The sequence below is a fragment of the Limanda limanda genome, chromosome 18, assembly GCF_963576545.1.
Source record: "Limanda limanda chromosome 18, fLimLim1.1, whole genome shotgun sequence".
Lineage (NCBI taxonomy): Eukaryota > Metazoa > Chordata > Actinopteri > Pleuronectiformes > Pleuronectidae > Limanda > Limanda limanda.
In genome coordinates, this window is record NC_083653.1 from 9291928 (window position 1) to 9304965 (window position 13038).

General features: G+C 39.0%; 1 protein-coding gene across 1 annotated transcript; it reads right to left on the reverse strand.

The window, feature by feature from the left end:
- Positions 1-1855: 1855 nt before the first annotated feature.
- LOC133024514 (hydroperoxide isomerase ALOXE3-like) lies at positions 1856-12092 on the reverse strand. The gene is made up of 14 exons (XM_061091649.1): positions 11946-12092; positions 11178-11382; positions 10964-11045; positions 10736-10858; positions 10537-10640; positions 5347-5519; positions 4306-4449; positions 3963-4166; positions 3532-3618; positions 3227-3393; positions 2807-2928; positions 2621-2721; positions 2165-2335; positions 1856-2035 (listed from the first exon to the last, which is right to left on the reverse strand). The coding sequence occupies exons 1-14, from the start codon at positions 12090-12092 to the stop codon at positions 1856-1858; spliced, it is 2010 nt and encodes a 669-aa protein (XP_060947632.1).
- Positions 12093-13038: the final 946 nt, after the last annotated feature.

A 13038-nucleotide genomic window follows, 5' to 3' on the forward strand; every position in this document is an offset into this window, starting at 1 on the left:
CCAGGTTCCAAGCAGTCTTGGTGGGGGCTACCACGGAGTTGTCAAAGGTAATAGTCAGGTCGTGGGCGGGAGAGCCATTCCTTGGAAGGAAAAGTAGTTCAGACTTTTCAATGTTAATTTTCAGGTGGCTAACCTGGTATTATTACCATTCACATTCTTTCTTGCATTGAAATACACATAGCAATAAAGTATCAATGAATTCTAACTGGCCTGTGGAGAGTTAAGAGTTAATGCCGCTGTATGAGTGATGTAGAACGCACATATATGCACTGTATGAGTGTTTGTGCGCGTGGTTAGACTATATTGTAAAGCCCTTTGAGTGGTATATCAATGCAGACCTATATCCATTTTAGCTTTGAATAATGGAAAAATACGATTTGCTTGTGAATTCACAATGAACTTAACATAGTAGTGATTTGACTGAATAAATATTTTTTCCTTGAGACCAATTCATATTGACTTCAACTCCTCTAATATCTCTGCAACACATGTTGATTCATCGAATCACATTTTCATTTTGGACTCACAGCAGTCATACACCATGTACACCATGTTCTGTACACGCCATTAAAAGTTAGAAAGAAATTGAATACACAGTATATGAATAATTTATAAACACAGTGAACAGAGTATATACAGTATCACAATGTAGACATTTTTACATGCAATGAAATATTTGATACATCGAAGAGTTACTTTTACTACAAAACTCCATTGATATTTAATAGAAGATGTGCAGTGAAGTCAAAGCCAGGTTGCTGAATTGAAGCTTGTGTGCGGGCTTCATGTGCACCGCTCTGTCCGGGTCCTGGCGACCCATCTCCTCACGAGAGCCCAGGACCAAGAGCTGCACGTCCGCACTGTCCGGAGCCGGAATGACCCCAAATCTGAACAACATGCTCACGGGTGTTTAACACGGCACGGCACGGTTATTTTAGCCCCTGTTAGATTATAGCGCGGTTAGTATTCAGTGTAGTCCATAGTGTTTGGTGTCGTCTTAATAACACACAAATGTTTGTAATTCTATCTTAGTGAGGACACAGATTGGCATAGTGCATTTCCTGGCCCCTTATCCTAACCAAAATGTCCTCTTGTACCCAAAGTGACCTCACTTTATCCAAAATGTCATCTTCCCCAACATGTCATCACTTTGCCCAACATGTCTCAGCTTTATCCAACATGTCTGCACTGTCCCAATGTTTCCTAACTTTCCCCAAAGTGTCCCTTGCTCCCCAACATGTCTTTACTTCCCCCAACATGTCGTCACTTTGCCCAACATGTCTGCACTGTCCCAATGTTTCCTAACCTTCCCCAATATGTCCCCACTTTCCCAAAGTGTCCTCACCATCCCAAAATGTCAGATGCATCTCTGTCCAGTTGTATTTATTATAAAGAGCCCTAACATAATGGTTTCAACATGTGCATCAGTCATGCACTTTACTTCCGACGGACATGAATTGATAAATCACACATGATGTTATAAAACTGAAGGGACGTTGCAAATATGAGCGTATGATGGAAATTCATCTTGAGAATAATGAGATTCTCAGACTGGAGTTGCCTTTGAGTCTTTTTAATAGGAAGCTCTGCAGAGGTTACACAACAAGCTAGGGTGCTCAAAGTTGAAATGCCTCAAAGTCCTAAAAAGCCAGTACTTATACACAGAGGCGTTTCAGAAAAATTAACATGAAAAAATGACATGAAACCATCAATTAAGTTGTTGCTGAACAACCACACCACAGACCTACATAACACAAATATTTTATCAAATCATGCAACACCTACCCACAACAAAAACACCTCCCAGGATGAAATACAGTTGGTTAATGATACAGAATTGATCTCTCTGACTTTCTCAAATAGACACGCTGTTCTCAATGAGAGAAGGGAGCAGGTAGTCATAGGGAACTTCAAGCTGCGAGTTTCTCTTTGCGATTTCTTCACCGAGTTTTGACAACTCCGCTTGAAACTCCAGAATCACCTGTGTAAGCTCAGGCTCGTCAAATCTTTTCTCAGGATATTGACCCAAAGGAAACTGCCAATGACAAAGTCGAGACAGAAATATTAAAGCGGCAGAGTTTATCATGGTGGAAAAAATGACAAATTCTTATTCAATTATACAAGTATGGATTAACAAATGCATTAATATTTAAATAAAACTTACAGCACCACTGTATTTGTCTGAAAGTCGATTTATTAACACTGATATGACAACAGTCTCTCCAACATTCGGGAGGGTCTCCATAATTGTCTCCATGCTTGACTGCCCCTTGGTGGTCGGAGGAGGTTTGTGCAAAATCAATGTGGCATTCGGCGTCCAGAAGTAGTAGTCAAACTAGATGATAAGAGAAATTTCAACATGCATGTAATGTATGGTTAAACATTTTTGTATTTATGCATTATTTTATTTTCATGTAGTTATGTTGTGGCAAATTTGATGTCAAAATTATTGATTGGTATGAATCTCATTAAAAAATACAAAAAAGTGATGTAAATCTGGGAAATTAAACCTCATGGTGGAAGAAGCAGATCACATCTGCCACACGTCCCATATATTTTAAATGTGAAAACAAACCTCAGTACATATTCCAGTGTCCTAACTTTTTCACTCTTGCCTCACCTGTCCATTATTGACTGCTGCATGTTGAGCCGACACTGTGAAGATGACCATGGTGATGAATCTTATCAATTCCTCAATGGAATGAAAGCAGTGTGGGAATCCTGTCGGCGGCACCACCATCATTAGTTAATGTTTGGCATTCACAATTTGCATTGGACATTGGACTATATGTTGAATACAGAACACGGGTTAAAAACCTGAGGCATAGGCCGTAGATGAATATCTCACAGATCCAATCCTGCAGCTCTGTGTCTTTACAGACGTCAGCGTCTGAGGAATAGAAGTACTCCACTGCTGCCCTCACAAAGCTGGTTAACACAAAACAATAGAATTCTGAGTAATTATGTGAAAGAATGTGGTAAAAATAAGTCCCTATTAAAACCCACAGACTGAAATTAAACATGGATATCATGACAGCTCCCCAAAAGTGAGGCCAAAGCATCTCAATCGACACCTGGAGTTTCTCCAACCAGCCACCTAGTGCAAAGTATGTCAAATTCTTCCACAGGATTCACCACCAGCTGGTGGCTGCTTTGATGACGTATCTAATATGTGACAGGCGCAAAAATTAAAAAACAAATCTAAGCAGAATAAATACATTATTACCTGTTGATGATGGACCACAGCTTCAATCCATCATCTCTGTAGTAGTAGTTGGGGATTGACTCCATTCCTCGTGCAGCGATGTTCTCTGGCAGACAGATGGAGTTGTAGGTCATTTCACGGAGGGACCTCCTCATCATCTCTGTCATCCCCTCATCTCCAGCTGAAGTCTAATAATAAATTATTCAGAAATATGTACGATTAGACAAATATAACTTTGTTGTGAATCTCATAGAAATTCAGTTTTTCAACAGATCAAGATGAATAGAATAGTCCGGCTTTGTTTTACATGTGTGAAAGAGCCTCACTTTTCCATTGATCCCATTAGGGCCCATTAGACTTGTACGGGCGCTAACGTTTATGTCGAAAGTAGACTTGAAGTGTGGAATCAACAGCTAAAGAGAAAGAGGGGAACATTTTAAACGTCAAGTTAAGATGCTAATTTCAGCCAGAATAGCACAGAATCTACAACAACTAATGGGTTCTTCCCTGACCCATACTATATCCTTCTCACCAACTTAATCTTTCGGGTACTTTTTGTATAATATATTTATAACAAACAAGGAAATAAACAGCAACACACCCTTGCTGTGTTGATCAGCAAAGAGAAGACACAACCATAACAAAACAGGTTTCCCTCAACTCATGAACAAAAACCTTAAATACCAGTCAAACATCAGTTCAGATCCAAAAGAAAAACACACTGAGGAGCAGAGTGATCTCTGCTGTGTCGTCAAACCTTGTAGAGGGGATGAATCACAGGGAAGCAGCGCAGAGTGGCAACACTGTAGACCTCTCCCATGAAGTGAGTATTCATGAGGTGATGGACGGCTTCATGATCAAGTGAATCTGCGTTTTTGATAAACATCTTGGCCAGCAGCCAGTCCGTCTCCAGGTCACTGGGCAGAAAGATGGGATTCTTCTCTGAGGGCTGTTGATGCAGCTGGAATGTGATGACAAAATATTGACTTTTAAATGTTTGAAAATTGAAACAGACTATTGAAAAAATGTAATACAAGTAATTATGCCATGTGGAAAATAATATGATTCAATGAGCACACTTGATTTTCATCTAGATATACCTGTATTGCAATTGGCATCAGTTTGTTTTCTGGGTTCAAGTAGAACAAACAGAGACCAGGAGTCACAGTCAGAGATTCTCCATTGTAGACTTTTGTGGGGATTCCATCCAGCTTCTTTTGGTCATAGAGGAATATATTGCCTTTCTGTATGGAAAGGAATCAAGATGCAACACAGATTTGTAAATAATCAATGGATCAATCAACCTTAAATCAGACCTTTCAAACTAAACAAATTCAAAGTGCTTTACAGGTGATTGACAAAACATAGGATGGTATAAATTAATTGAAAAGAAGTACGAAGATGTTAAGATTTAAAGACTAACGCATACCAAAGCAATCAATAATGGAAAAAAGACAGCAATCAAACAAAGTTAAGAAATTAAATTAACCATAAATTATAAAACACTACATTAAAGCCAAACTAAATATCAACAAATCTGAGGGGTCTTTCCCTCCAGCTTCAAAAACCACATGCATTTCAGATGCTTTGTTGGTTTTGTGGATGTTTCACATATGTAAGCAACTTAATTTATATTTAATTTATTTTATAATCTTTATTTCTATGAATTAATAACAGTTGTTTATCTTCCATCCACCTATTGTGACCTTGGTAAATGGTTAAATGGTTCTTGGATCCCTGTGTTTGAATGTGCTCCCTAGTAAGTCTGTGACCCAGTCAACTTTAAACTTTCTGTACCAGTAACAGTATTACACATTAACACATTCTATAGTCTTTTTTAAAGTCTTTTTCAATACTAACAGGTAGCCAGTGTAAAGACTTAAAAAAGGTGTGATGTGTACTGTCTTTTTGGGCTTTGTCATCACTGGTGAGGCAGAGTTTTAAATTAATTGTCGCTAATAAATTGTGTTCGATGTTGTTTGTTGTCTCTGCTTGTTACAAAAACATGCATTTGTCTCTCAGTGTTGCTCAAAGAGAAATTGCATCACGATAACAAATGTTAAATTGCTGTTTTCAATCTGAATCAATGATTCAAGGATTGAGGATGAGAAAAGATTATTTCATTTTCTCTTCTTTCTTACCACAATTTCCCTACTCAGACTGCTGCCCTCAGCCAGGAACGGCTTCACCATCTCCTCTGTGACAGGGAAGTTTTGGGGAAGCTCTGAGCAGCGCTTGATCAAAGTGGGGTTGATTCCGTTCAGAAACTGGTATCCGTAAAAGTCATCCTCCTTCCAGTGCTCTGCAACGTACTCTGAAAAAAAAGAAACAGAGATATAAGGTTTAATCTGCTCAGGTTTGATGTACGACATGATCCTATTCATATAAAATTCATGTTTTTTTAATGTGTATAAAAAAAACACAAAAAGAAAATGTTTTCAACATAATCAGCTGATTTCTTTTTTTTTTTTTAATATTCTTTTTATTGGTTTTTAACCATTTTATAGAACAAACATTAGAAAAACAGAACAGACAACAAAACAAACAGAACAACAAAAATCCCACCCCAAACTAACAATGAGCACTGCAGTATATATCCTTACACACATATATACATATATTTATATACACACATACACATACCCATACATATATACATACACATATATATACACATATATATATATATATATACACACATACATATATACACACATACATCCGTGTATACACAAACATACATACATACACAATCAGCAGGATGACAGGAGATAGACAAGGGAATAGCGTATATAAAATAAAAAGAATGAAACAAATCAAATAAAAGAGCAGTTAGTCCTCCCCTTCCAGAAAAAGAATATGAGTTATGGCTTTTGTAAGAATGAATGCACCGGTTCCCAGATCTTCCAAAACCTGACTGATTTGTGATTGAGGTCGTGGGTCAACTTCTCAATGGGGAAAAGAGCAGAAATCTGCGATATCCACATGTCGACTGTAGGGACCTGAGGGGTTGACCACCTCAGCAAAATACATTTTTTAGCCAAAAATAAAAGAATTATCAACAAAGAATTAGTGTCCGCATCAAAGAGATTGTCTGGGGTATGACTGAGGAGACAGAAAGAGGAAGTCAGCAAGAATATTTTACCCGTGACCTCCTGAATTACAGAGTGTACCCCCTTCCAGAAAGTCTGTATAAGGTTGCATGACCAAAACAAGTGAATAAATGTACCTTTATGTACTTTACATTTATAACAAAGGTTAGAGGTGTCAGGGAACATTCTCTGGAGGCGAACAGGTGTGTAATAGGTTCTAAAAAAAAATTTAAAGTTCTGTTCATGTATGGAGATTGAGGTACATTTGGGGAAAACCCCACTACAGATCTTGTCCCAGTCTATAGGGTTAAACGTCACCTCCAGGTCGCGCTCCCATACCGGCTTCAAAGAGTCATAACCTGAAGATTCAAAATAAAAAAGTGAAACATAAATCTTTGATATCAGTTTTTTGGGAGACTTAGCCAGAATTATTGTGTTTTCCAACTCTGACAGTCCCATGCGAATCTTGCCTGTCCTCAGAAGGGACCCTATGAAGTGACGAATTTGGAGATACTTATAAAAGTCTTTGTGAGGAATATTAAAATCAGCCCTGATTTGCTCAAATGGTTTAACAGAGTCGGAGTCCAACAGGTCCATAAAGTTAGATAGGCCCTTAGATGCCCACTCCATCAGACCAATACTCCTAATCTGTGCTGGTAAATCTGGATTCAGAGCCAGGGGAGATCGGAGAGAGAGGACAGGAGGAATATTCTGGTATTTCCTCACGTCTCGCCAGACTAGTAGTGTGTTATAAACAATTATGTTATTCTTGAGATGATTTAAATGATCTATATTATTGATGAATGGAAGGGAAGTAAGTTTTCTGGGATAACAAGATTGAGATTCAAGACCCAACCATAAGGAATCTTTCCTATTCAAAAACCACTCTGACATCATTTTAAGTTGTGCTGACCAATAGTATAGTTGTAGAGAAGGCAATGACAGGCCTCCGAGATCCTTTGGCTTAGTAAGAGTAGAGAACTTAACTCTTGGATGTTTATTGTTCCAGATATGGCGAGATACATGAGAATTCAGAGACTTAAAAAATGCAGAGGTCAGGTAGCACGGGAGATTTTGAAATAAATAGTTCAATCGAGGAAGAATATTCATTTTTATAGTGTTGATTCTCCCGAGGAAAGAAGTTGGTATCGAGGCCCATTTTGTCAGATCGTTCTTAACCCTTTGAATTAGAGGTGAGTAATTAGTTTCAAACAGATTATTTAAATCAGGGGTGACAAAGATACCTAAATATTTAAAACCCCTCCTGGACACTTGGAAAGGAGATTGTATAGACATATCCTGGGGGATATCAAAGGGTGTAACAACCGACTTCCCCAGGTTGATCTTATAACCCGACAGGGCACTGAATGTGGCTATAGATTTCAAAACTGCCGGAATTGATTTCTCAGGTTTATAAATATATAAAAGGACATCATCTGCAAATAAGGAAATAATGTGGTTTTCCTCACCCACCCCAATCCCAAATATATCAGGGTTAGTTCTGATGGCCTCGGCCAGAGGTTCAATAAACAGTATAAACAGTAAAGGTGACAGGGGAAACCCCTGTCTGCAACCCCTGCGCACCGGGAAGCCATCAGACATCAAACCATTTGTATTAACTGTGGTTATTGGGTCTGTATAGAAGGTTTTAATCATGTTAATGAAATTAGAGCCCAGGCCGAATTTTGCTAACACCGGAAACAGAAAAGACCATTCAACCCGGTCGAATGCCTTTTCGGCATCAAGGGAGACTATAAGTGCTGGATTTTTGTGTGCGTTAAGATATTGAACAATATTAAGAACGCGACGTACATTGTCTGTGCCATATCTTGATTTTACAAACCCCGCTTGATCTGGGTTTATTATTTTCGGAAGGATGTTTTCCAATCTCCGAACCAGTACCTTTGCCATAATTTTGTAGTCCACATTGAGGAGACTAATAGGCCTAAATGATGAACAATCTAAAGGGTTTTTATCTTTTTTTAGAAGTAAACTAATGGAAGCGTACCTCCAGGAGGGGGGCATGCCATCTCTCAAGATACCATTAACGGCAGGCATAAAAATTGTGCGGATCTCTGGCCAGAATTTCTTAAAAAATTCCAGTGGAAACCCGTCGGGGCCTGGACACTTCCCATTTGGCATAGACTGAATTGCAGCCCAGACCTCCTCTGGAGTGAATGCAGCATCTAGGCTGTAGCGATCCTCCTCCGCAATAGTAGGTAAAGGGACATTGTTCAAATATGAAGCAATGTCAGCCTCGTCAGCCTTATCTGTACTATACAGGGATTTATAAAAATCCCGGAAAGTACTATTGACAATCGTTGGATCATGTGTGACATCCCCATTCTGTGTTCTTATCATATTAATTGAGCGATCATTATTTAGATTTTTCAGTTGATGGGCAAGCAGGCGACTGGACTTATTGCCAAATTCATAATATTTCTGTTTAGTGTAAAGTAACAGTTTCTGAACATGGCGAGTATGATCCAAGTTAAGTGCAGTCTTAACAGCGACTAGCGCCTTTAAGTTTGCTAGAGTAGGTGACTGTTTATGTATCTGCTCCAGCCTAGTCAATTCTTTTTCAAGATTCTTTCTGTTTTCCTCTAAAACCTTTTTCTGATGAGAGCTGTAGGATATAAGGTAACCACGTAAAGTGGCTTTAGCTGCATCCCAAATCGTGGCAGAGGACACTGGAGAGCTTTTATTGTCGAGCCAGAATTGTGATAAGTTGTTCCGGACAAAAACGCAAAAAGAGTCACTATTTAAAAATGACGAATTGAATCTCCAAATGGGAGTTCTAGGAATGTTAAATAATGGGTTAATGCATAGATGTACCGGAGCGTGGTCTGATAAGACAATAGAATCTATACAGCAAGTCTGGACAGAGTGTAAAAAGTCTTTGGGAATAAAAAAATAGTCTAGTCTAGAATACGAGTTATGGGGATTTGAATAAAACGTGTAGTCTCTCCTTTTAGGATTTAAATGTCGCCATATATCTATCAATCCGGTATCTGTGCATAAGTTTTTAAGGACAGCAGATGCTCTCGGGTTAGACTTGTTTGCAGGAGAGGATTTATCCAGAGAGATGTTCATTATACAATTCAAATCGCCGGCTAGGAAGCCCAAGCCCTTGCAGTGATGGTTAAACATCAAAATCATTTGCGACATAAACTGGGGTGAATCAATATTTGGTGCATAAATATTGAGAATAGTTATATGTTGTCCAAGAATCGAACCCTTAATCAAAATAAATCTCCCCTCTGAGTCCTTTTCTTCATGTTCCAAGATGAAGGGAAGGTTCTTATTTATAAGAATGGCTGTACCTTTTTTATTCTGTGAATGGGAGGAAAAGTAAACTTTGCCTACCCAGTCCCTCTTAAGTTTCAAATGTTCTGTATCAGATAGCCTGGTTTCCTGAAGTAATGCTATATCACATTTTTGTTTTTTCAAATATGTTAAAATCTTCTTCCTTTTAATTACATGGCCCAGTCCCTGGACATTCCAAGTTATAAGTTTAAGTGAACTAGACATGAGACATAATCAGCTGATTTCAATAGATTTCCTTGTTGAAATTTGAGATGCAACAACCATAACAAGGGATGTGGAATGATGCATTTGCCTGCGGGAAAATAAACTGTCGTTAGATGTTTACTTAACAATTTCAATTATTTAATGCTTGATAACTATGACAATGTTATATATGCATATATACTGTATCCAATTTTCTTTTTTCAGTGCACCTAAATACAACTGTTCATATTATAAATGTTTGTCACATCGTAGGTGCATTATTTTTCATGATATCGGGCAGTATGTTGGAAACATTTACCCTGTATATTATAACGTATGAATAATTGTTTTTACTTTGGATGTAGGCTTAGTCAATTCACATGTGTGGTTTACAGCAATGAGTCCATATATAGGCTGTATAATATCAGCCTTGGAGATTTAAATGATTACCAATCTGTCAATTTCTGTTAGATCACTTGTGAACTGATAATTGTGTCTCACAATTGTGTCCCACATCCTAACATGTAGCCACTTGTTACTGTATTTCTAGAGCGGTTCTCCAGTCACATTCACAGCCACAAGACGCCAGGTATCAGACCATGGAACTTCTGATTAGTAAGACAACCTCTACCTGCTGAGCCACAGCCACCTCTGATTTGTGAAACCAGAAGAAAAGACATTTCTGTTGAGGAAATCTAGGATCTAATCTTACTGGAAAATAGGAAATACCTGACATTGGTGTCTTTTGCAATTTAAAGAGTCTTTTCAGGTCGTCGAAATTTTTCCATTTTTCGGTGGATCCGACCATTCCCTCAGAGTGGAATTTCATTCCACTTAATTATGACAAGCGAAAAGGGAAAGAGAAAAAAAGAGCGTGAGTATATTGGAACCAGTTTGTGTTGAAAATTTGTATCTACAGTTGACCCACAGTTGTTTGTTTGCATCTTCAATTTCGTCCACTTTGGCCTTAGAGAAGCGGATTTCAGCTGGTAGTTCAGACGCATGTTCAAAACTGCTAATGTGGAGTAGTCCTTCAGCTAGAAGCTTCCACCTGAAAAAAAATTACTCGCATGAACAAAGTTACATAGAAGTAAATTGTCTCAAAGCGGACATGCCTGGATCTTTAGGTACAGGACGTACTGTGCTGCACACTTACTGGTACAAGCTCTTTCGAAGTGTCAGCTCTTTTTTCCGATGTTCAATCAACAGCGGATGGTCATCCTCAAAAGACTTCATGGCTGAGAAGTGAAAAGAACGTTAAGGAAGACAAATTTCAACTGTCAAAAAATTGGAGGATTAAATATCCCCAAAAAAATATAGAATGTTTAATAAAAAAGATCTATACAATTAATTATAATGAAATATCAGACCTCTCCCTCCTCTCAGCTCCACATACTCTCCCCTGGAAATCCATCTGTGACAGGGGAAGAGAATGGCAACTCCCTCTGGAGTCGTCACCTCTATGGTGGAGCAGTACCACTCGTCTTCTTGGAAATGGAGAAAGGGATCCTTATCCACTTTGACCAGCAGAAGTTTCCCAAGAGACAAACTGGTTTTCACCGTGTAGGTCCCGGTCTGGAAGTAAGAGTTAATGTAAATATAAACAGTGAAGTAAGTGAGACATCGTATGAAAAGGGTTGGGTTTGATGTAATCAGTCTCACAAGCGTTTCCCAGTACACAGAGATAGACAAACATGGCAGCTGGCTGGTGAAAGTGGGACAACCAGCACACCGAAACAAAACAAGTGGTTGAAATTTGCTGAAACATGGTAGATTTTTTCAGATGATAGATGTGATCCACAAAAATGTAATTGATTTGTTCTAGCAGAAATCTGCTCATCTTAACTGAAAAATTGGTGTTGATCAAATTTTGATTATGTAGAAACTATGTAAAATAAAATAAGGAATGATTCAAATAGACAGAAAAATCTGGACCAGGGAGAAAGCGAACCAGTAGAAATGGGCCTTTATGAGAGATTTAAAAGAGTATAAGGAGTTTGTTGGACTGACCACCTCAAGGATATTGATCCAGAGAGTGGAAGGAAGCCCTGACAGGAAAGGCCTGGTCACCTTGTGGATGTACTATCCTTTAGTATGTTAATACATTTTAGAGTGTCGTGCAGGTGGATTCAACTTACTTTCCCGGTGCAGAAGTCTCTACCCCAGTTGTCCAGATCAGTTTTCTCACTCTCTCCGTCACTTCCAATTAGAGTGACAGAAACGTGATCCCATGTTCCTGCACTTGGCATGTCACCTGTTGACACCTGAAGCTTGTACTCAGCCATGGTCACTCAGTGAATCCGGTCCAGAAGAACTAACAAAATACCGGGTCCAGATTTTCCCTCTCTGTGCTCTGTTTTCTTGATCTCTGCCTCTTCTCCTCACAACCCTGCACCCTATTTAAGATCTTTACAAGACCACACCTCATTTGGTCATAAGTTCAGTCAGACAACTCACAATCTGACGTTTATTGCAACAGAACAGGTTTAGTGTTTGGCATCTAGGCTCCAACTTAATCACTCCCCTATATGATTACACAGGAAGAATTGGAATGTTGAGCAAATACTTGTAACCCTGTTGGAGCCTACAGGTGGATGCTGGGATGGTGGAGGGGCTGAAGCAACTGGTAGCACTACTGCAGCAGCAGTGCGAGCAAAGGGGATGATGGAAAATGTCCCCAGCTTAAATAGACCACCCGATAAGGTGGGTGAGTATTATACATGGTTGTGGAGAGTGGGGTATGTCAAATGATGTATGTCACATGATTGGAGCAGCGCAGCTCGAATTGGAAGCCTGAACTAGCTTGCAGGCGCGCTCCATAGGTGGTTGAACCTGTGTTTGTGGGGACTTTAAGAGACCTGTATGGGGACCCTAAACAACTGTTATTTCTTATGAAATCAGCCATTCTTGGGGTGGAATGAGGTCAGGGCCTCAGGTTATAACCTGATTTGCCTTCAGCGCTGCAACATTCCTGCCTGGTACTGATAATAACAGTGTTGGACATGCTGGGACCCAGCACACTTACCTAACCTTGCATTGCATTACTTTACATTTATGCGACTTTTTTATCCAAAGTGACTTACAATAAGTGTATCAACCATGAGGATACAAACCCAGAACAACAAGAATCAAGAAAGCCAAATTACAAAGTGCTATAAGTAAGTGCCATTTATGTGCTACTAAATTGTTAGTTTAAACTTTTATTCAAGGTATAGTCGGATCAGGTGTGTT